The sequence below is a fragment of the Lissotriton helveticus genome, chromosome 6 (assembly GCF_964261635.1).
Source record: "Lissotriton helveticus chromosome 6, aLisHel1.1, whole genome shotgun sequence".
Taxonomy (NCBI): Eukaryota; Metazoa; Chordata; class Amphibia; order Caudata; family Salamandridae; genus Lissotriton; species Lissotriton helveticus.
In genome coordinates, this window is record NC_136067.1 from 1,332,534,504 (window position 1) to 1,332,559,727 (window position 25,224).

General features: G+C 48.7%; 1 protein-coding gene across 1 annotated transcript in view; it reads left to right on the top strand.

Moving 5' to 3' along the window:
• The window catches only part of LOC144761727 (cystatin-like), a 97,302-nt gene that overhangs the window by 66,281 nt on the left and 5,797 nt on the right, over positions 1–25,224 (top strand). Inside the window, exon 2 of the mRNA XM_078646981.1 lies at positions 19,127–19,240. Within this exon, the coding sequence (XP_078503107.1) occupies positions 19,127–19,240 (114 nt within the window). The remainder of the gene's footprint in view (positions 1–19,126; positions 19,241–25,224) is intronic.

Consider the following 25,224-nt stretch of genomic DNA (forward strand, 5'->3'; position numbering starts at 1 on the left):
TTAATGACAGGGTTGACAAAAGTATAGTTTTTATGGAGCTGGCTGAGTCTAGTGGTATGTGGCAACCAGCAGGTTACTCCCTGTAAAATGTCCATTTAGTGCATGCATATTTAAGTAATCCAAATTGCCTAGAGGCTGCATACTGATTTTGCTAAGTTTGCAAGTTCCTTTTCGGTCCTGCGACGGTATATTCCCAGTGTAGAGATTGCGTTGATATAAATTAAACTCCAGAGGAGGACCCTAAGAGGTGGATGTTGGAGTCACCTGAAATCACAAATTCTGTAAATTGTTCCTCTTGCTGAAGCCTAAAGATTTGCTCTTCTAACTATCTGGATGCTTTTAGGGCGGTTGTCGACAGTAATAATTGCGACCTGAATTTTAGCTTGCCAGCAACTGATGGTAGTTACAACTGCATTTATTGGCAGCGAGTTTGTGAGTAGTGTCCTACATGGGCCTGTGGTTGTCGCAGACACGTAAATGGCTAGGCCTCTCTTGAATGGCCGAATTTCTCTTCTTTACTAGCTGGAAAGGAGTGATTTGTGAAGCCCTATATATGAAAGGGTACTTCAAGCCATGTCTCCTGCAGGAGGATGATGTCAAAGATTTATAGGTAGGCTAAACATTCTAAGTATGATATTTTACTTGCAAGAACATTGATGTTCCATGAACAGACTCCAGGCCCTTAGGTTCATTGCTTACTATTCAAATAAACAAGAGTGTCAGTGTTCAAAGTGCTCCTCAGAAGCCTAGCCTATGCTATTAAATGTCAGTTTGCTGAATATGAAGACTGGTAGCCCTGAATCCACCTCAGGCCTCTTGAATTCACTGCCAGACACCCCTTTAACGCACTCTTGCAGGTTCCTGCTTTCTGCCGTGGTATTGGTTTTTCCATCTTTCTCTAACTCTAATTCTCCTGTTGTGTGTTTTCCTTCTTTTGCTCTCGTGTTGGACCCCAGAAAAGACCCACCAGTAACCACCACCTCAAATCAAGCACTGGTTAGGTTATGAGGCGTACTGCCTCCAGACATGCAGTCGCTCCTTAATTACTTTATACAATAAAAAGACTCCTGTCCACGTGGGGATGTGGCGGACCGGAATATCAAGCGCGGAGGCCGTATAAAGTGGGCAATGTTTTTAATTATTTCACAGCAGGTCACAAATAGGGTTCTTATCGGGCTTTAATGTTCCACAAAACAAAGTCCAGCTCCTCGGATGGACGGAGGGTCGGGGTTCGGTATCCAGTGGGCTCTCCTGGGTTCCGGTCTTGGGGATGTCCTCGGAGGTACCGGGAGGGGAAACAAAGAAACAAAGAAAGGAGCCGTTAGTCCTGCCGGACTTTCTTGTATTATCCCTGTTACCAACACCAGGGACTGTGAGGGGTATGAAGGCGAAAGTGAGGAGGGGACGGTAGGGTCGGGTTTGGAAGCAAAGGCAAGCAGGGTAGCGAGAAACGGTAGAGGTGTAGGGTGGTGGGGCGTGCAGGGTCGGGGTTTATTCACAAAGTGGATGAGTGCTTCACAATATTTACACGGTGCTACTGGTGGCGTAGTGAGCCTAAAAGGAGGGAAGATTAACTATACAAAGGGCGATATGTACACTGCACCTAACGTGCCACAAGGGGTTTCCGAGTCACTCACCCGGTCCGCCGCAACTCTCCAAGTTGAGTTGCGGCCGCTCCCCAGCAACCTCCGGTGGACTCCACCAATCTTCGGACCAGTCTTCTTCCTCTTCGGTCGCCGTCTCCTTCGCCTCTCCGGTCGGGGTCTCCTGCCACAAGCTCAATCCGACGCTGGACTGTTTCCTGGTTCCGGCTTTTCCAGTGTCCGGAAGTCGTGAGGGGGAGGTACTTCCGGGGTCGGGAGGTAGCGCTTCCGGGTGTCCGTCGTTCCGGATTGGGTCCTGGAACAGAGGACAGAGGGTTGGACGTTTGGTGGGGCGGGTCGTTGCTATGGACGCTCTGGCCGGGACCTCCGTTGTACGCGAAGGACCGAACCGACGTGGACCATGGCGGGTATGAGCGGACGCCGCATCACAACTCCCCAGCTCATACAAAAATTATTTCTTCCCTGTTAGATCTTCTGTTTCCAAATCCTACACTCCTCCCTAGGTACTATTGTGCATTGTGCATGAAAAGGAAGACAAAGGGAGAATGCAGAGCTGAAATGTGAAACACCTGGACTTGAAGTAATGAAGAATACTGTAATCAGGCCATTAGACATGATTTGCAGTGTTAGACCTGTCAGCCTTAGGCTGGTCTTCCCCAAACGTTTTGACTTTCTCCCCCACCTTTGCTGATCTTGTTTTTCTGGCCTTAGGACTCTGCACGCTGTATGATACACTGGATATCTACTCCCAGGCTTCAATCCTGAGGATGGCTCAATAATCTTTGGTAACCCACACAGCTTATAGATTCATGCTTGATTTCTTTAACCGATACAAAAGGGGATGATGGACGGAGCGTTTGAGCAAATCAAACACTCACCCCCAGTCAACTGATCTGGGTTTAATCCATCACCATTCTTTAGCTCACTCCGCCACCCCAGTTCTGACATGGCAATATGCAAATCAGTCTGATCCTTTGCCTCATGGGAACAGTCCAGCCCGAACTGCCAAAGCCATGTCTTCCCTGGACCGGAAACAAGCATCCTGGGACCGGTTTCTGGCATTTCAGCCGTCATCAGCCAGGCTAGCTTAAATCCAGTGGCAAAGTGAGCAAGGGACTCACGTCTGAGCATACCCTGCCAACTAAGGGCGAACAAAGCGATACAAAAGGGGATGATGGACGGAGCGTTTGAGCAAATCAAACACTCACCCCCAGTCAACTGATCTGGGTTTAATCCATCACCATTCTTTAGCTCACTCCGCCACCCCAGTTCTGAAATGGCAATATGCAAATCAGTCTGACCCCGTGCCTCATGGGAACAGTCCAGCCCGCACTGCCAAAGCCATGTCTTCCCTGGACCGGAAACAAGCATCCTGGGACCGGTTTCTGGCATTTCAGCCGTCATCAGCCAGGCTAGCTTGAATCTAGTGGCAAAGTGAGCAAGGGACTCACATCTGAGTATACCCTGCCAACTAGGGCGAACAAAACGATACAAAAGGGGATGATGGACGGAGCGTTTGAGCAAATCAAACACTCACCCCCAGTCAACTGATCTGGGTTTAATCCATCACCATTCTTTAGCTCACTCCGTCACCCCAGTTCTGACATGGCAATATGCAAATCAGTCTGCCCTGTGCCTCATGGGAACAGTCCAGCCCGAACTGCCAAAGGCATGTCTTCCCTGGACCGGAAACAAGCATCCTGGGACCGGTTTCTGGCATTTCAGCCGACATCAACCAGGCTAGCTTGAATCCAGTGGCAAAGTGAGCAAGGGACTCACGTCTGGGCATACCCTGCCAACTTAGGGCAAACAAAGCGATACAAAAGGGGATGATGGACGGAGCGTTTGAGCAAATCAAACAGTCACCCCCAGTCAACTGATCTGGGTTTAATCCATCACCATTGTTTAGCTCACTCCGACACCCCAGTTCTGGCATGGCAATATGCAAATCAGTCTGACCCCGTGCCTCATGGGAACAGTCCAGCCCGAACTGCCAAAGCCATGTCTTCCCTGGACCGGAAACAAGCATCCATTTTGTACCACTATGTTCGCCATAAGTTGTCAGGGTATGCTCAGACGTGAGTCCCTTGCTCACTTTGCCACTGGATTCAAGCAAGCCGGGCTGAAGACGGCTGAAATGCCAGAAACCGGTCCTCGGAAGCTTGTTTCCTGTCCAGGGAAGGCATGGCTTGGCAGTTCGGGCTGGACTGTTCCCACGAGGCACAGGGTCAGACTGATTTGCATATGGCCATGTCTGAACTGGGGTGGCAGAGTGGGCTAAAGATCAGTGATGGATTAAACCCAGATCTGTTGACTGGGTGTGAGTGTTTGATTGGTTCAGATGCTCCGTCCATCCCCACCCCCTTTTGTACCACTTTGTTCGCCATAAGTTGGCAGGGTATGCTCAGACGTGAGTCCCTTGCTCACTTTGCCACTGGATTCAAGCAAGCTGGGCTGAAGACGGCTGAAATGCCAGAAACCGGTCCTCAGAAGCTTGTTTCCGGTCCAGGGAAGGCATGGCTTGGCAGTTCGGGCTGGACTGTTCCCAGAGGCAAAGGGTCAGACTGATTTGCATATGGCCATGTCTGAACTGGGGTGGCAGAGTGGGCTAAAGAACGGTGATGGATTAAACCCAGATCTGTTGACTGGGTGTGAGTGTTTGATTGGTTCAGATGCTCCGTCCATCACCACCCCCTTTTGTACCAGAAGGATTTCTTTAACCAGCTGCAATCCTGCTAATTTCAGCTTCCACGCTCCGGAGGCTGCTGCTTCCGTCACCGGAATCACCCATCGGATCTATAAGAGTACTTGACTGTGACCGGCTCGTGCCTCCCACGATGTGGACATCCTCTTGGATTATACATGATCCCCTACCATTGTACCCAGATGTGTATGCACGCCTTCGAAACCTTGACTGATTTACTCTGGCCACAAAAGTTAATTACTACTTCTTGTGGATTTGATCCTACTACTGCACTGACTGTACTCTTTGTAACCCGGTCCTGATGATGGCCTGAAATACTTACAGGTTGAAACGCCATCGACCATTCAGCACATCCTTGGGGTTTTTTACAGTTCCTTAAATCAGTTGATTATTTTATGGACTACCAATATACTGTTTTGTCACCATTCTTCAAATCATTTTCTGCACCGCTTTTGGCTGTTTTTCACTTTATCCCAAGTGTCACTTGCACCGTTCACCTCTTATACGAGCACGTATGTGCACACAAATGTTTGGGTTACACCCACATACAATGCAAATAGTGCTGATATAACTACTGCTGTCTATATCAGACCCCCAGGATATAGCAGCATGGATTAGCAAATTTAGCGGCACAAATATGGAAATTTAGCGGCATTTTTGCAGCACTTTATTTTACTCCTGATCATTTATTTTCAGCATCAAAACAATGGAAACTGTTTTATCAGAGTATTCCACTTTGAAATTGGCCCTAATTTGAAGTCATTTCCGTTGATGTCCCTTCCACTACCCCTAGCATTTTAGTGAATTGACGCCCATGCTCTAGTTGGCCATGTTACCCCCTCACCTTCCATTTCCAATGTGCCGGTATTTAAAATATATCTTGATGCATTGAGACAACCCATACTTTCATATATTAAAGCAACATCTGAATTAGAAAGGTTTATTCTGTCCTACAAGTAAAGACGGGCAGCTAAGCTTAGGTTCACCTTACTGGATGTGGCCGAAATGGGATTACTGAAATGACAGTAAAACCCTGTATCTTGTTTTTAATTACACAACAAACAGCCGCCTTTTGACTTGGGCTGGCGGATTTCCCACCCCCATGCTGGCAGACTTACTCCCTCTGACAAGGCAGCTGTTGAAAATGCACCTTATGAAGGATTAACCAGCAGTGCACAGGAGGGTTGTCCACCAAAGTTGCAGCATCCGCCATGGGAAGAAATACTTTGGTGGGTTTCGGCCTTAATGTCTTATCACCAAAGTGGCTCCTCCCATGGGGGGTGCAGATACTCTGTGGAGTAACATCCAATGCAGAGGAGATTCCACCAGTAACATAGCATAAGTATTTGTAAAGCAAACGTTCACCCAAGGGCATCTTGACACTGAATAACAGATGTTTATTGTTAGCCAACTCTGTGGTTTAATTTTATTGACCTCAGAAAGATGAAAGGCTGAGTGGACCCACCGGGATTTGAACCTGTGACTATGAGGACCCCGCTTAACCATGGCCTCTGGGAAGGTCACACAAAGTGAAAATACAAGGTATGCACAACATATCAGCCTGGATTTGGCACAGATTTGGGGTGCCATGACTACCTTTCCATGAAGGCCCACCACTTACTCCCTGCCTCATCCTCCCAAAACTGACCCACACATAGCTGCCAAGGTTTTAGATTGCGATGTGTCACATTTTCATAATTTCAATGAAATTATGAGTGACATTTCAATGACTACGAGTGACAAATCAAGCAATGAAAATGAAAGAACATAAATACCATCAATTATACCCATTTGAGCAACCAGAAACTCCAAGAAGTTCTTCCAACTTCTGAAAAGCACCGTAAATAGAAGGGCACCAACCACTCTGTCAATGCCGCCCACCCCACTGTGATGCATTATAGCAGGTATATCCATGCCACCTTTTTGCGCCCACAGGAGGGTCTGTACAGTGAACTGTCCATCCCAGCAGGTGCCAGACTGCTGGAATTCTGCTCTTTCGGCAGCGTGTAACAGAATTCACACATATGAAACATGGCTCCCGTCAAAGCATAATGGAGGGCTTTCCATTTAAAGGAACAGTCTCCTGGTTCACAAAGCATTTGGGTGTAAAGTCAGAAATCTGCCCAAAAGGGTTGCTTTTCCATTTCAACAAAAATACCGACGTTTTACCCATTTCCACCACAGACCCAGTAGCTCGCGAGCAAATCTGACCATAATACATAAGTACAATTTGCTGATTGAAATTTTCCAAAAGGTGGGAGATTCTGCATGAGTGAAAGTCATGCACACTCCTCTGAACTTTTTTTCTCTATGGTGAAATTGTTTCCCTCTGCAGAACCCTTCCACCCTAAACGTCCATTATATGTAGGTGTTACTTTCCCAGTCAAACCCAGGAGACGGCCTTCCTTCTGTTTTTGGCAGAGGTAAATTTGTGTGGATTTTCAGAGTGGGAAGATGTTTGATCGAGTTGTGTGAATACCTAAAACAGAGGGATTTTGGGTGTTCACTGACTGTTGTTGAGTCCCACATGTGAAATTCCTCAAACCCGTTCCAGGCTATGAACTTCAGAATGTGGCACCTCAACTACAGTTGTGGTATTTCCGCATTCGTAGGTAAACTTTACAAATGTAAAAATTAACCAGTCCTGTTATTCTGAAAAAAGAATATGCAATTACATTTGCAAACGGCAATGGTCCTTGAGGTCCTTCTAGCTGCAAAACAATTGTTGGTAACTCACATCCTGCGGTGTTTGGAAGCTGTGCGCCCTGTTGCAATAATGCATCTCTTCTTTCAACATCCACAGACGTCCAGGCTTACCCATAGGCATACTTTGCATACTCGTATGCCACTGCGTTGTGCAGTTCCTGGCATGCAGATTCTAAGAGGCTTGATGGCACAGGAGTTGTGCTGACAAGCCATAATCTGCAAATTGCGGCATTTTTACAAAAGTGCCAATTTTGCGGCAAACTGCGAAATCGTGAAATCCTGGAGGGTTTGTATATAGACCATTCTAAGCGCTGCATCCACATTTTTGTGGTCTCTCATTCCTACCTTTCAACTGTAATTGATTTTTGTACCTTACGAAATTGCCTACTAAATGATTACCTATTGATACATTGTTTTTTGTTATGTTTGATCTACCTGTGTTGCGACTGGGTTTATGGGCTATCTCCTGTAGTCTTTCCTGTTACTTTTAGGAAGTTGGCATTTTCCTGCCTTTCCCATTAAGGGCCTCATTTATGGCATTTTGGCATGGGGCTGCACAGCAAGGGACCTGACTGAGGTTCTCTATGCCAAAGTGAAAATGCAGGAATGCACCATATTTAAGCAACACAGTGCATTCATGTCCTTTATGCATGTGCTTGCGCCATTTAGGCAGTCTAGCGCCAATGTAGGCATCCTTGCACCACGGTGCAAGGGTGCTTCTGTTGTAGGCATGATTGTTTTTGTGCAGGAAGGAGGACCTTCTCTGAGGCGTTTTCCTCTTTCTATGTGTGCTGCATTTTGCAGCACACATGGAATGGGGAAAAAAAGGTGAAATGCAGTTATTTCTCCTTGTTACGCATCACCCCAGGCGGTGTATGGATGTGGCACTTCCCCAAGTTTGCATGTTTTTGCAAATCTGGGGCAGCATCAAATTCCATGAGTGTTGCACAAGATAACCCACTGCAACACCAATGGGACGCCTCCCAGATGCTGAGTAAGGCAACGCAGCGATTCGTCTACATCGCCTCCAATCAGTGTGTCACCTACCTTATGATTTTTAAGGCCACTCAAAGTAATGCAGGGTGGCTTTGCTTAGCTTTATAATTTTTTAGGAGAGTCCTACGTCACCATGTACTACTTTACGTGAAGCAAAAGTGGCACATGGCTCTCAAGAATAAGCACCTTACTGCTTGTACTCTATACCTGGGTGAAATGATTGGCTGTAGTTGACAGTCGGGTTTTGTGTTTGCCTCCTAGACAGCCACACACAATAGGGAGGTAATGTGTGCCTGGATCGACCATCCCTAGCAGGATGGGAGAGAGGAGCTGGGCACAGCCACACTTACACCTGAATAGGCTGTGTGCTGCCTTCACTCAAAGGGCTGCATATCCCCCAAACTTATTCTGGAGCCAACACAGGGAAGGCAGGCTACCTTGTGACTTCAAAGAAAAACCTGTAGGAGCTTCTGCCCCACTTCAAAGGCACAACTGGTTATAAATACTGGACCTCAGAAACCAACTCTTCAGTACACCGCTGGACTTGTGGAACCCCTTCCAGGAAGAAGGACTGCTGTACTGCTGAAGGACTGCTACTCTGCTGGACTGCTGACCTGCTGTGCTGCTGCCTTGCTGTGCTGACTTGCTGCCTGCTGGCCTATTGCATCAATGAGAAGGAATAGACCTACCCCTCTTGAATACATAACCCGGGAGTGACTCCAAAGGCTAGTTGGCTGGCCTCCTAACTTGAGCCTCAGGGGCAGCAGGCTTCAACAACCTTTACCCAGCACCTAGACTCTGCCATCTGTGAATCAACCTTGCCAAGTGGTGCCCCCCCATACTGGACCCTTGGAAATGGGCCTAAGGTGCTCTGCCAGCCTCTGTGGATCCAGGGGAACCGATACATTTCCTCTACTGTGCAGCACAACCCCAGCAGAACCATTGTATCTCTGCTACTGCAAGGTTCAGAACTGCAGCAAAGAGCCTTCAGCACATTGCAGCCCATCACTGCATCAGAACCGCCATTCGGTGATGTATCCTTGAAGCATGCCCTTGTATCCCTTATCAACCGAAGCCTCACTGACGACGCCTGACTCCACATCTCAGCCTCGCAGCTACTTGGAACTGGTGCATTGCCCTACTGTGCAGCACATCCTCTACTCCTGTCTTTGCATTGGAAGCCGTTGCTGACAGGATCCTCAAAAAGATAATGCAGGACCTCGCACCACAACTTCGCCACATCTCCGAACCGATGCATCACTTTAGCTGCACAATAGATCTTCGAAGCGGATCCTCCCGACACTCCGCAAACCAGGATTGAAGGTACTTTGTTCAGTGGGCCCAAATGGGGTACCTGTAGCTGGCCCACAATCCATGGCAGTTGGTCTGAACTTGTGACTTTGCCCAGTTAGTGCTTTACGCCTTTTGGTGCTATTTTATTAAAATCTTCAACATTGAATATCTTCGGTTCAAAGAATTGGATTTTTGTTGTTTTAGTCTTGCTTTATTTATTAACAATTACTCTAGGTTTCTAAACTGATTTGGGATCCTTTTGTGGTGTGTTTCCACTATGTAACTGTTTGAAGTGTTGCACAAATACTTTGCACATTGCCTCTGCTCTATGCCAAGCTACCTGAGGGTCGAGGTCAAGTTAATTTAAGGTTTGCTCCTGACTTCACCCATAGAAGAAATGTGGTTGCTGATTGAGAAGGATTTCACCCCCCTCAGCCAGCAACCTAATTTCTTGCACACAGTATGAGCTGAGTGGAAATATGCAGAAACTATGTAAAAGAGTGGTCAGGCATTCAGATGATGTTTCTGCAGAAGATGTCATTTTCACCTCATAAATATTTTAGAGAGTATTAAAATGGAAAGTTTCACATTTTTAATTTACGTAAATTGTTTCTCACTGGTCTTCTCTCACTGCATCAGAACACAGCAACTATGGACACTTTGCTGGATTGAAAATCTCTGTTCCCGAATTGAATGATTTAGACAACTGCACTATCCTGCTTAGTAATGTATAAATGTATTTTTGAGTGTAAATTGCAACCAACTAGTTTATGATCTTGTAGATGATATTTACTGTACTTTTATATTCATTCATTCATTTGATAACATTATTTCGGTCAAAGACCATAAAAGTGCAATACGATATATACAGGCACGACAATAAAACCATAAATACAGTCAAGTTAAAAAGTAATTAAACATTGAGTTATCAAAGAGTGAAAGTAAGATGGATAATAGTGGGCCATTATTTCATATTGATAAAAATAATTCTTCTCCGCCACATGCCGTGTAAAAAACGGGAAACAGCAAAAACAATAGGAGGGGCAGTATCATAGGTTAGAACTCTGGAGGCTTGTGCACATTGTCTAAAACCCAGATTATTACACAGTGGAAGGATCCAGCATTTCCGAATTTCACTGTATGCCGACAGAAAAAGAAGATATGTGCAATGTCTTCCCTCCAGTAGTTACAAGCAGTGCAGTTGGCCTCCGTCGAATTTGCCCATCTGGATGTTAGTGCCCCTATCGGTATGGAGCCATGTCTCAGTTGAATGTATAATTTTCTTGCAAGTGGAGGCTGCACCAAGTCCAAAAAGACCTCCGTCCTGGATTCAACTTTCATCGATAAAAACTCTGTGGACAGCCTGCCCAGGGAGGTCGAGCAATGTAAAGTTTTAAGGTTGTGTAACCTTACAGCCGCCACTATTTGAGACCTTTGCGTCCTCATGCAGCTGTCTTCAGGTGCATCCCAAAGTTGGGGCATACCAATTTGGTAGAAGAAAGCCTTCACATGAGCCAACCAGGGTATATTCTTATTCTTTAGCTGTCCCCAAATTGCAATGAACTCTGTTCTAAAGGATACAAGCTCCGGCACAGACCAGAGCCTTCTCCAATAGAGCAGAGGTTGTGCAGCTGTCAATTCGTCAATGGGTTCCAAGCCTAGGTCCAAGCGTAGTGGTATGAGGGGGGTACTTTGGGGAAGGGCAACCAGGTGTCGCATGAAGGCCTGTTCAACCTTCAATAAGTTATATACATTCGTGTGTCCCCAGAGTTCTGCAGCATACAAAGCTGCTGACCTGACCTGTGTTTTGTATATCTCAAGGGCAGGAGTAACAGGTTTAAAAGTTGAAGCTCTATGAAATCTACCTATGCCTCCCATAATCTGGGACAGTCTCAGGGAAGATTTAGAGATTTGGTGGTCCCATGTGAAGTGCTCAGTCAATGTGACCCCCAAGTATACAAAAGTCTTGACTCGCTCCAGGGGAGTTCCGTTCAGTGTGGGATTTGGGTGGGTGTGCCTCGGGGGATTGAAGATCATGAACTTGTTTTTCTCCAAGTTGACCTCCAACCCCCGTGAGGCACAAAAGGACACAAACCCGTCCAGGACCCGCTGGATGCCCGTTGATGTTCGCGATAACAACAGGGTGTCGTCCGCGAACATCAGAGCGGGCACCCTACCAGTGGCCAGGCGAGGAGCATCGTTATCCCTAACGCCGTTGAGTACATCTATCAGACCATTGACATACAGGCTAAAGAGGGTGGGGGCCAGTACGCAACCCTGGCGTACACCCCGGGTAACGGGGAAGCAAGCTGATAATTCCCCGTTCCTCCCACACCTCACCTGTGCATAATTCCCAGTGTGGAGTCTGATAAGGGCATCTAATAAGTAGGGAGGGAGACCAAGCTCCTCCAAGACCGTCCACAGCCTCTCCCTGGGAACCAGATCGAATGCGGCCCTCAGGTCCACAAAGACAAGGTAGAGGCTGCCACCCTCTACTCTTGCAGTTTTCCAGTATAGGACCTGGAGCCGGATACCTGGTCCATGGTCGAGACCCCTGATCTAAATCCGGCATGGAGGGTGGTCAAGGTTTTATTCTCTTCCATCCAGCCCAATAATCTATTGAGTAGGATTCGCCCCATCAGCTTCTGGGTGGTGTCGATTAAGCTGATTGGTCTGTAGTTTGATGGGGCGAGCGGGCAACCCTTTTTAAAAATCGGAACAATCTCGGCTCCAAGCCAGGTCTCAGGCAATGCGGAACCCTGTAAGACCGCATTGAACAAGACCATCAGGTATGGAGCCCAGATTTTTGGTTGAGAACGAAAAAGATCTCCTGGAAGCCTGTCAAGGCCGGGAGCTTTGTTCGGGAGCAATCTCTCGATTGCCGATTCAACTTCCTTAAGGGAGATAGAATCAAGATTAATAGTGGTGATCCTCTCATGGGCACCCAATTGCCCTATCCGGTTTCCAGGGCCCAAGGCCCCCTGCAGTCTATGCTCGTGCGGGGGGTCTGGGGCCGAGGAAACCCCAGGGACTAGCAGGGTATCCTGGCTTTTACAGAGGGAAACCCTGGGCCCCAGACCCCCGGCAGTCTATGCTCGTGCGGGGGGTCTGGGCCGTGAAAACCCCAGGGACTGGCACAGTGTCCTGACTTTTACAAAAGGGGACCCCGGGCCCCCAGACCCCCGGCAGTCGATGCTCGTGCGGGGGGTCTGGGACCGTGGGAGTCCCAGGAGCTAACATAGTGTCCTGATTTTTACGGGAGAAAGCCCCGGACCCCGGGACCCCCGGCAGTCGATACTCGTGCCGGAGGTCCCGGGCCATACAGATCCGAGGGGGTAGAATCACTCTAGACAGGTTGTCCCGACCTTGGCACAAAAGTGTCCCCAACTCAGGACTAGTGTAAAGTGACTTAAAATGCGTCTCCCAAACTATGGGAGCGATGCTCGAGACCCCAACGTCTCGCTCACCTCCCGCCGAGGAGGTAGCAATGGCCCAGAAGTTCTTAGAATCTTTTAGGAGGAGTGCCTGTCTCATCTCATCCCATCTGGATTCCTCCCACTCACTCTTGCCCCTGATGAGTTCCTTCTTATAGAGCAATCTTGTTGCTTGAATTTTTAGGGTGTCCTTAGATTTAATTGCTGTAAGAAGATCTTTCTTTCTTTTAATCCTACGCGACTTCGTCCCACTAGCTGGGTAGAATACATACCCTAGACTCACAACTAACTTTCTGTGGGTCTCAATAATCTGCCCGTGGGAAATAGAGCTCCCCATGTCACTTATAAGTGGGGTAGCAATCTGGTAGATTTCTGCAAGACGGCTTGGGGAGTCCACACAAGAAGGCCATTTAACCCTTCTCCTGTTGTTAGATATAATATAGGGTGGCACTACCAAATTATGGCTAGAGTTAGGGTTAGTTAGTCCAAATGAACCAGGCTTAAGCGTCAGGACCAGCGCGTTATGGTCGCTGTCATGCCTTGGAATGACCCTAAAATCTTTGAACCTGTCCCAATGTTTGGCTTCCAGCATGAGATAGTCAATGGTGGAAGTACGATTAGTCCGATTATATGTAGGTAGGCCGTCACTGTCGTTAATGGCCCTTCCGTTACATGCCCGCAGGGACATTGCAAGGGTCAGGGATTTGATTTGTAGAACTAGCGAGGTCCAGGACCTTACCGGGGCAATCCTTGGGGCAGGAATATGCCAGAGCAGATCAACCTCATCCTCATCACACAACTCGGATCCACCCAGGGGCTCGAACTGGCAATTAAAATCGCCACTAAGGATTATCGAAATTGTAGGGTCGAGTGTTTGGAGAAAAAGATTGAGCGCTTTAATAGTGCTCGATTCCTTTCCATTCGCGGTGGGCCTTGAGTAGATATTTATAATAGCCACACAGGATTTATCCATGGTCTTTTGTAAAAGACACATTGTATATCGGGTGATTTTGTATCCACATGGGTGGCCTGTGCACCTAAGTGTGCGCCTACCCATATGGATAATTTACAACAAGGGGTGGTGATGGACAGAGTCTCTGAATTAAGCAGAATACTCTCACCCAGTCAAGAGATCAGGGCTAGATCCAACACCGTTTTTTAGCTCATTGCACCATCCCAGTTTCAGAACCTGGCTGTATGCAAATTAGTCTGTTCCTGGCCCAGTGCATCATGGGAACAGGGCAGACCAGACTACAAAAGCCAATTCTTACACTGGGAAGGAAACAAGCTTCCGGGGACCGGTTTCTGGCATTTCAGCCGTCTTCGGCCCGGCTTGCTTGAATCCTGATGGTGCAATGAGCAAGGGACTCACATCTGAGTATACCCTTCCACGCTTAGGGTGGACAAAATAATTTACAACAAGGGGTGGTGATGGACAGAGTCTCTGAATTAAGCAGAATACTCTCACCCTGCTCCATCAGGATTCAAGCAAGCCGGGCCGACGAGGCTGAAATGCCAGAAACCGGTCCCCGGTAGCTTGTCTCCTTTCTGGTGAAGAATTGGCTTGGTAGTTTGGTCTGCCCTCTTCCCATGATGCACTGGGCCAGGGACAGACTAATTTGCATATAGCCAGGTTCTGAGCTGGGATGGGGCAGTGAGCTAAATAACGGTGATGGATCAAGCCCTGATCTTTGGACTGGGTAAGAATGGTCTGCTTAATTAAGACACTCTGTTCATCACCACCCCCTTTTCTGAATCGTTTTTGGCCACTATAGGTGTGGCAGGGTATACTCAGACATGAGTCCCTTGCTCACTGCTCCATCAGGATTCAAGCAAGCCGGGCCGACGAGGCTGAAATGCCAGAAACCGGTCCCCGGTAGCTTGTCTCCTTTCTGGTGAAGAATTGGCTTGGTAGTTTGGTCTGCCCTGTTCCCATGATGCACTGGGCCAGGGACAGACTAATTTGCATATAGCCAGGTTCTGAGCTGGGATGGGGCAGTGAGCTAAATAACGGTGATGGATCAAGCCCTGATCTTTGGACTGGGTAAGAGTGGTCTGCTTAATTCAGACACTCTGTTCATCACCACCCCCTTTTCTGAATCGTTTTTGGCCACTATAGGTGTGGCAGGGTATACTCAGACATGAGTCCCTTGCTCACTGCTCCATCAGGATTCAAGCAAGCCGGGCCGACGAGGCTGAAATGCCAGAAACCGGTCCCCGGTAGCTTTTCTCCTTTCTGGTGAAGAATTGGCTTGGTAGTTTGGTCTGCCCTGTTCCCATGATGCACTGGGCCAGGGACAGACTAATTTGCATATAGCCAGGTTCTGAGCTGGGATGGGGCAGTGAGCTAAATAACGGTGATGGATCAAGCCCTGATCTTTGGACTGGGTAAGAGTGGTCTGCTTAATTCAGACACTCTGTTCATCACCACCCCCTTTTCTGAATCGTTTTTGGCCACTATAGGTGTGGCAGGGTATACTCAGACATGAGTCCCTTGCTCACTGCTCCATCAGGATTCAAGCAAGCCGGGCCGACGAGGCTGAAATGCCAGAAACCGGTCCCCGGTAGCTTGTCTCCTTTCTGGTGAAGAATTGGCTTGGTAGTTTGGTCTGCCCTGTTCCCATGATGCACTGGGCCAGGGACAGACTAATTTGCATATAGCCAGGTTCTGAGCTAGGATGGGGCAGTGAGCTAAATAACGGTGATGGATCAAGCCCTGATCTTTGGACTGGGTAAGAGTGGTCTGCTTAATTCAGACACTCTGTTCATCACCACCCCCTTTTCTGAATCGTACCCATATGGATAGGCCGCCTGAAGGACGGCCCTTCCCCCCAGAAACTGCATAAATGTCATAGGTGGCAAAACCGGGGCTAACACTCTCCTCTAGGGACCAAGTTTCTTGCATCAGACAAATATCATGAGTGGCCATAAAAGAAGACCACCCTGGAGCAAGTAGCTTACTCTTTAGCCCGGCTACATTCCATGAAAGGATTTTTATGCTTCCTTCCATGGCCTTTTTTGTACCTTGCGCATCCCCTTGTTCTAAAGGGAGTCCCTGGCCCGATCTCTGCTCTGCACTAGACCCCACCCTTATTACTGCATTGGGAAAAGAATTCTCACCAGTAACCGTGGATAAAATCTTCTCCTTAGTTCCAGGACCCTCCACTAGGTTACCGTTGTTAAGTTGTAGTGGGGGGGTGCCTCTCGGGGTGAGTCAATCAACCTCCTCGAGGACACTAAACCTGTTCCAGTGGGCTTGCAGTGGGTAGGTAGGAATAGTTGGAAAGATACCCTCCCCAAATGACTGCCAGTGGTGAATCCTATTAGGAGGCTAGTGGCGATTTCTAGTAAGTTGGGGTCTCCTATGGGAAGTCAATTTGCGAGTAGGGGTAGGATAGAAATAAGATAAGTGCAGAGGAAATATTTGGGAATCTCTGTGGGAACGGGCTTTACAGATGTGATCCACAGCGGAGGAGTCCATGAAATTAATTGTAACGACATCCCCTGCCACTGTTTTAGGGCCCCTTCCAATCCAATCTATTCTTCTCACTGCCTGTATTTCCCCCGAGATATTTAGAGGCAAAGGTCTATTTAGGTTCTACCACTGTACACACTTATTGTATAAGTCTGCCTCGTGTTCTCTTTTCCCCTCACTAAGGGCCGGGACACCCACGGGGGCAAGTTTATTGACGGCAATTGGCTAGAGACTGCCTTGGGCACAGGAGGTCTCGGTAATGGTGCTGTGTTGTTAGTTCCCACATTTTTACCCTCTTTGTAATGTCGTCTAGATTTGCCAGTAGGGTCCCCTACGGGGAGAATGGTATGTCCTGGTATGATGGTAGTTGATGTGGGGGGAGGTACAGGGTTTGAGGGCTTAGCGGTAGTTGATGCTAACCCTAAATTTTGGTTCAATACTACTGGGACAGTGGACTTTGCTACTTCAGGGCATGGCGTCTTTGTAGGGGCACCTGCAGGTGTAGGGGGTGCCAAATTGCCTTGGGGATTTAATAACTTCGTTGTCCCTAAAGTTCTATCATTTAAGATGGAGGTTAGTCTGTCCAGTTTTGACACCAGAGGTTTAATATGGGAGGCAATAGTTTGCTCCAGACTTGCCTGAAGATCGGCCACCATGTTGGTGACCCAACATGGTATCCCTGTAGATGGATGCAGGGTGTTATCAGACGGGGTCACCAAGTTATGATTGGCCTGCTTCTTTTTACCCGTATTTTTAGGGAAACTATGCTTTTTTGTCTTGGGGCCTACTCTGCCAGATTTTAAAATTACCGCAGGGGGAGGAGAAGTCAGGGTGCAGAGTTGGTCGTCGTTGTTTGTAGGGGACCCTACTAGGACCTGTACTAATTCAACGTCTACTGAAGTCTCAGCTGGCAACTGCGCACAAGGCAGCTCAGCGTAAGTAGATGTTAGATAAGAGTCCAAGATCGTGGGATCGATCGCAATAACTGAGCAATCCTCACCACGATCTTTGGAGCATGCTGTGGGTGGGAAGGATAATCTAACACAAGATTTATCCCGAGCTAACACAAATATCACTTCATACTCAAATGACAAATTACAAGTCGTTATTTGTTGTCTTCTTTTTCTTTCTTTATTTCATATGTGGGTTGTTCACAAAACCTTCCTAGCCGACACGTGTTTCGTCTGATAGGGAGTTAATCCACAGACTTCTTCAAGGCTGATATAGGTCAATCCAATTTTCAGTTTCTTGTTCAACACCCCTGCTACAGCGTCATGGGGGTGCAGCTCTCCTAATATTTTTTCACGTTTAATCGGCCCGTGGATAGCAAAAACACACTCTCTCTCCACTTTATATTGTAAGGGTATTTTCCTCCTTAGGACGGTATCTCGTCCTCCATACATGGGTTTCTGGCGTGCAAGGAAGGATAATCTACTTTCTGTGTGTTCAATTGCATTGGCCACCTCCCCTATAGTTTGTTGTAGAATTTTGTCAATAGCCGTCAATGTGGGCAGAGGGCTGTGGTAGTATTGCCTGAAGTCTAGTGTTTGGGCGAGATGCAGGTAATCTAGATTTCCTGCCCAGAGTGCTCATTTTTGCTAAGGAATGATGGCTCTGCTAACAACTATAAAGTCACAAGTCCCGCAAAATTCAGATAATGTACTTTAAGTCCAGTGATAGCCCGGTGGATCAGTGAGCGATAGCTAGAAAGCAAAAAGTGCTCCAAATAACAGTACCTTTGTAGTAGATGACGAGACCCTGTGGACTGGGATATCACTGATAAGGGGGATGGCCCGTCCCGTCCCTCATCGTCCCCGGACGGCCACAGACGGCCCGCCCTTTGCCCGGGCTTCGCCCGGCGTCTCGCGAGGCAGGACTGATGCACAACTTATGCGCCTCCTGGCGCGGTCGTTTGTTGGTCAGTGCGCTGGTGGATGCGCTAGTGCTTCTGGGGGTCGAAGTCCCCAAGCCCGCTCTCCACTCTGCGGCAGCGCTCCGGTGCTGGGAGAGGAGCGGGAGGCGGGAGGCAGGCGGGAAGCAAGCGAGCGGCTGGTGAGTGCTCCGCAAGTGTAGGCAGCTCTCTCCCCTCAAGGCAGCAGGTGACTGTGTTCGATTCCCCCGCTCGGCAAGGGCTGATGCACAACTTATGCACCTCCTGGCGCGGTGGTTTGTTGGTCAGTGCGCTGGTGGATGCGCTAGTGCTTCTGGGGGTTGAAGTCCCCATGCCCGCTCTCCACTCTGCGGCCGCGCTCCGGTGCTGGGAGAGGAGCGGGCGGCGGGAGGCAGGCGGGAAGCAAGCGAGCGGCTGGTGAGTGCTCCGCAAGTGTAGGCAGCTCTCTCCCCTAAAGGCAGCAGGTGACTGTGTTCGATTCCCCCGCTCGGCTAGGGCTGATGCACAACTTATGCGCCTCCTGGCGTGGTCGTTTGTTGGTTAGTGCGCTGGTGGATGCGCTAGTGCTTCTGGGGGTTGAAGTCCCCAAGCCCGCTCTCCACTCTGCGGCCGCGCTCCGGTGCTGGGAGAGGAGTGGGCGGCGGGAGGCAGGCGGGAAGCAAGTGAGCGGCTGGTGAGTGCTCCGTAAGTGTAGGCAGCTCTCTCCCCTCAAGGCAGCAGGTGACTGTGTTCGATATTTACTGTACTTTTATATTCATTTCAAGCCCTGATTAGTCTCTCATTGTACATACTGTGTGGCGCATTGTATTGGTATTTATCAAGAACTTTCTCAGCAAATGCAAGACCTAAATAATTTCTTATAAATAGTGGCTCTTTTTTTGCCATGTTTATCCCGATCCTTGTGTGTACTGCGACACTGGACATGTTATCAGTGCTCTTTCACCCTATGCGTCAGCTTCGAGCAAAATAATACAGCTATAAATAAATACATGATATTCACTGCATTGTTTTTTTATTTTGCAGATCATCAGTGGGGCTAAATATGAAGCGAAAGTTGTGACTGGACTAACATTATGTTTAAAAACAGATCCTGAAAATCAAGATTGCTCATTTCAAGAATCACTGGAATTGCTAAAGGTACAGTAAGGAGATTTCACAAAGAAAAAAACATGTGGAAAGTAAACACACTATGCTGTCTTATCGGTAATTGTAGAACACAAACCTGATATTTTTATAGCCTTGAAGGTGTTGTGAAAAAGGGAACTAAGAAAGGCCAGCAATGACTGTTTCTTCTTTATTTTTGAGACATAGTTCACTATAGACAACAATTGGTTGTAATCAAGATGTAAATATCTAAAGGTCTGAGTATCAATGGTGTACATGCAACATGTAAACCCAAAGATACAGTTCAGGGTGGCCGTGGACTAACTGTGTCAACTTTTTAACCTGCAAATTCTGGGGAGTCCATGGGTTCCGCTCGCTTGGCGATGACCGCCGTTTTCAACAAGCTTCAGATGGTGATGATCTCACTGCTGAACTCGCAGGCTGCTAACTTCTACAACATTTCCTTTTGCACTTGGAATGAGGAATACTTTAGAAGTCCTCTTGTCTGCCCAAATTTTAGGCATAGTGACAGGGTTTTTCCTCTTCAGGCAGCCTCCCTCCTACAGAGGATTGAGGAATGCTTTAGCGATACAAAAGGGGATGATGGACGGAGTGTTTGAGCAAATCAAACACTCACCCCCAGTCAACTGATCTGGGTTTAATCCATCATCATTCTTTGGCTCACTCTGCCACCCCAGTTCAGACATGGCCATATGCAAATCAGTCTGACCCTGTGCCTCATGGGAACAGTCCAGCCCAAACTGCCAAAGCCATGTCTTCCCTGGACCGGAAACAAGCATTCTGGGACCGGTTCTGGCATTGCTGCCATCATCAGCCAGGCTAGCTTGATTCCAGTGGCATAGAAATCCTCTTGTCTGCCCAAATTCTAGGAATAGTGACAGTGCTTTTCCTCTTCAGGCAGCCTCCCTCCTGCAGGGTCAGGTGCTCCTTCCCTCCTCTTGGCAGGCCAGGCCACAAGCAAACCCACAGTTCTCCAGGAAGATGCACATACTTCTAACACCTCTGGGAGATTGAATATCAAAGAACCCAGCCCTAGATCTCAGCAGTTCTTCGGAACATTCACGCACTTGGTCAGAGAAGAACTTGGAATTTTGGAAGTGGGATGGTTTCGTTCCCACTGGTATACACATTTTAGCAGACAGAAGATGTTGATACCATTTTCAATATCCTGGAAAAGACTTTCAATCAATCAATCAATCAAAGCATTTATATAGCACACTACTCACCCGGAGGGTCTCAAGGCGCTGGGGAGAGGGGGTCCGCTACTGCTCGAACAGCCAGGTCTTGAGCTGCTTCCTGAAGGTGAGGTGGCCCTGGGTCAGGCGGAGGTGGGTCGGAAGGGAGTTCCAAGTCTTGGCGGCCAGGTAGGAGAAGGACCTTCCTCCTGTGGTGGCTCTTCGGATGCGGGGGACGGCGGCGAGGGCGTGGCTGGTCGATCGAAGCTGGCGAGTGGGGGTGTAGAAGTTGAGGCGGCTGTTGAGGTATCTTGGGCCTTGGTTGTGCAGGGCTTTGTGTGCGTGGGCGAGGAGACGGGAGGTGATTCTCTTGTTGACCGGGAGCCAGTGCAGGTCTCTCAGGTGTCCGGAGATGTGGCTGTGTCGGGGGATGTCGAGGATGAGTCTTGCTGAGGTGCTCTGGATCCGCTGGAGTTTCTTCTGGAGCTTGGCGGTGGTTCCGGCGTAGAGGGAGTTGCCGTAGTCCAGACGGCTGGTGACGAGGGCCTGGGTGACCGTCTTCCTGGTCTCGATGGGGATCCATCGGAAGATCTTACGTAGCATGCGCAGGATGTTGAAGCACGACGAGGAGACGGCGTTGACTTGTCTGGTCATGGAGAGGGAGGAGTCCAGGATGAAGCCCAGGTTGCGTGCGTGGTCTGTGGGTTTGGGTGCGCTGCCCAGGGCGGGGGGCCACCAGGAGTCATCCCAGGCGCAGGGTGAGGATCCCAGGATGAGGACTTCCGTCTTGTCCGAGTTCAGTTTCAGGCGGCTGTTCGACATCCATTTGGCTACGTCTGTCATCCCTTCGTGCAGGTTGGCTCTGGCGGTGGCGGGGTCGTTGGTGAGGGAGAGGATCAGCTGGGTGTGGTCGGCGTAGGAGATGATGTTGAGGTTGTGCTGGCGTGCGATGGCTGCGAGGGGGCTCATGTAGACGTTGAAGAGTGTTGGGCTGAGCGAGGAGCCTTGAGGAACGCCGCAGATGACTTCGGTGGCCTCCGATCTGAACGGGGGGAGGCGGACTCTCTGTGTCCTTCCGGCGAGGAAGGAGATGATCCACTCAAGTGCCTTCTCCTGGATTCCGACGTTGCTGAGGCGCTGTACTAGGGTGCGGTGGCAGACAGTGTCGAAGGCCGCGGAGAGGTCCAGGAGGATGAGGGCTGCTGTTTCTCCGTTGTCGAGCAGGGCTCGGATGTCATCGGTAGCTGCGATCAGGGCGGTCTCGGTGCTGTGGTTGGCCCGGAAGCCAGACTGCGAGAGGTCGAGGGAACCGTTCGCCTCGAGGAAGGCGGCCAGTTGCTTGTTGACTGTCTTCTCGATTACTTTTGCCGGAAACGGGAGCAGCGAGATGGGGCGGCAGTTCTTGAGGTCGGTGGGGTCGGCTGATGGTTTCTTAAGTAGAGCGCTGAGTTCGGCGTGCTTCCAGCTCTCCGGGAAGGTCGCGGTGTCGAAGGAGGTGTTGATGATGTCCCGCAGGTGGGGTGCGATGACAGCATCGGCCTTGTTGAAGATGTGGTGAGGGCAGGGGTCTGTCGGAGATCCGGAGTGGATGGAGTTCATCGTGTGGATGGTGTCTTCGATGCTGATCGGGGTCCAGGCGTGGAGGGTGGTTGTGGGGGGCGGTGGTTCGGTCGTGGCGTGTGTCGGTTGAGTGCTGAAGCTGTTGTGTATGTCCGCGTTGTTGTTGTGGAAGTAGGAGGCGAGGGAGTTGCAGAGGTCTTGTGAAGGGGTGATGTCGTTGTTTCCGGCGTTGGGGTTGGAGAGCTCTTTCACGATGTTGAAGAGTTCCTTGCTGTTGTGTGCGTTGTTGTCCAGTCGTTCCTTGAATGCGGTTTTCTTGGTGGCGTGGATCAGTTGGTGGTGTTTTCGGGTGGCGAGCTTGAGGGTAGTCATGTTGTCTGGTGTTGGGTTTCTGCGCCAGGTTTTCTCGAGTGCTCTGCAGTTCTTCTTGGAGCTCTTGAGTTCATCGTTAAACCATGGGGCTTTCTTGCTGCCGGGTCTGCTGGGTGGGGTCTTCAGAGGGGCGAGGTCGTCTGCGCAGTCGCTGATCCATTTCGTGAGGTTGGTGGCCGCTTGGCTGGGGTTTGTTGTGCTGATGGGAGGGTTCTTGCTCAGGGAATTCGCAAGCTGGTCGGCTGTGATCTTGTTCCAGCTTCGGCGGGGAACCTGTTGCTGTTGGTGGTGGATCGTGGTCCTTTTGAAGCTGAAGTGGACGCAGCTGTGGTCCGTCCAGTGGAGTCCCGAGGCGTGGCTGAAGGCGATGTCTTTGCTGGAAGAGAAGATCGGGTCGAGTGTGTGTCCAGCGTAGTGGGTGGGGGTGTTGACCAGCTGCTTGAGTCCGAGGTTGGCGAGGTTGTCCAGCAGGGTGGTGGTGTTGCGGTCGTTGTTGTTCTCCAGGTGGAAGTTGAGGTCCCCGAGGAGGATGTAGTCGGCGGAGGGGAGGGCGTGTGGGCTGATGAAGTCGGCGATGTCTTCGCTGAATTGTGTGCGTGGTCTCGGGGGTCTGTAGATGAGGGTGCCTCTGAGGGTTGTCTTGGGGTTGACGTGGATCTGGAAGTGAGATGTTCCTTTTCATAGCTCATTATTCCTTCTGTGGAGGAGTCACACATTTTGTCAAATATGATGGCTTTCACAGTAGGTAGTGATGAAGCTGGCTTGAACTGAAGCACCTAAAACATGACCATAATTTAGTTTGAAAAATCTCAACCTGGCTGTTATTAGCCTTCTGGGATAGAATTCAGGAGAGAGACAAAGTGGTAGGCGGCTTTGCCTTGAACATTACCTCTCCTTATAAGCAGATTCTGCTGATCTGCTTCCCCATTCCCACTATCGACCCAATTTGCAGTACTCCGAAAGAAATAATCTTTAAACCCTCCTAACAGGTCACAGGAGGATAAGTAAAGAAGCCCGGTCTCAATCTTCTCACACTTCAATGCCTGAGTCTACTCTTAGCTCAGGAATGCAAGTAACTCACTTCCACGGTCTGGGCAGACTGTACCTCAGCCTCCATCTTGTGCTTTGTTTTACGAGGGGTATACAACATGGATCCCACTGGTCTGTGCAGGCACACATAGACAAACAACATGGAGTTCTGCTACCAGTCATCAATCATACAGCACAGGAGATAGGCATACCGGAATGTCATTTCATGACCTGGAAATTACATTCAAGTGAACCTTCACAGGCATGAGGCTGGTAGGCAGGGTCGGATTGGGATCACAATTTGGCCCAGGCACTGACGAAAAAAGTGGCCCACATTCAAGGGGCGTGGCCAACATTCAAGACACGTGGCCCACATTCAAGTGGCGTGCCCTACATTCAAGGGGCGTGCCCTTTCATGAAATACCATTTGGTTACTCTTTGAGGTTTAATTTGTAGAGAAATATTTAGTAAATTAACTATTTTAAAGCTTACAGAGCTAGTAACATTGGTAAAGACTAGGAGCACTGCAGTTCTGAAAAACGGAATACGTACTTGCAGTCTTAACACCCTGCACAATGTCGTTAGATACTCTTTCTCAACCAGCTATGTCCTAGACTCTAATCATGTTACTTCAAAGTTTGGGATGTGCACAGCCTATAGGCTCAACTGTGTTATCCGTGCTGCCTTGGGTATCACTCTCCTCCCTGAGTGTAATAGAATAATCAAATGGTCGCAGGACTATTGCATCATAGCCCTCTCACCCTGGGCACAAGAAAATTGCTGGATCGCCAGCTCTGGCAATTCAAACGTGACTTCGTTGTAGTTGTATGCTTTCAAATTTATTTTTCATCATAATCCAATTTTTTCATGTTAAATTCACATGTTAAATGTCTCCTTTTACATCGTTTGTTTTGTTCCCAAATAAATCATATCCAATGCATTTCGGTGCATCTAGCACCTTCATCAGGAAACCTGTTGATTAATAAAACAAAACTTGCTTTAGCCTGCACTTTTTCGTATAATTCACGATATTAAACATTGTTAGCGACTTTGTTCACTGACTGCGTTATGGTTCAAATGTGTGGCTTAGCATGATGCGTGCTGGCGTATAAACCAACAACTCTATGAGATGTTTAACAAAGTTCGGATGAATTCATGGGCGTCTGTATCGTGGGTGCGTGCTTATGGTTCGATATTGCAATGAAACACAGCTGATGGTGTCTCGCTTTAATGTTACCGTAAAGGTTCTTGGGCCGCTCAATCGCTAGCAAATGCTTAAATATGCTAAAGTTACACTGAACTTGCGGGACGCGGCTTGCATTAACATTATGCTCGTACTTTGAACGCTCACCTTGTGAACTTTGTAAACTGCTAAGGTGCTCCGCTTACGCGAACTCCGCGCTGCATCTTCTAATGGCGCCGGGGTCAAATGTGTACGTTTTTCTACCGGCTGCTTAGCGCATGCGTCTAGCTGCGCTAGCCGTTTTCTTCAATCAACTTTATTAACACTGTCAATGCTCTATGCTGGTAATCTACGTGAATCTGACTGCGCGCCCTTACTATATGGTGCCTAATCGGTTTTAAGAATGTATGAAAAGCTTCATGTAGTGCTATGTATAACATAATTAGTAAATTGCACATGTGACGAAAATATTGACAAGTTCATAAATAGCACAAAAATTCTGTTCGATCATTTAGCCCATTGGGCTTCAGACTGTTCAGATGATAAATCCAGTGATTCTCTCTTCTGAGTAAGTTTTTCTTGTTGATTGTGCCCTCAGTTTTGGGCACTATTTCCAAAATGCATGCTCGCAGTTGGCTTATGTGATGATGTTTCTCTTTGAAGTGGACGGCCACCGT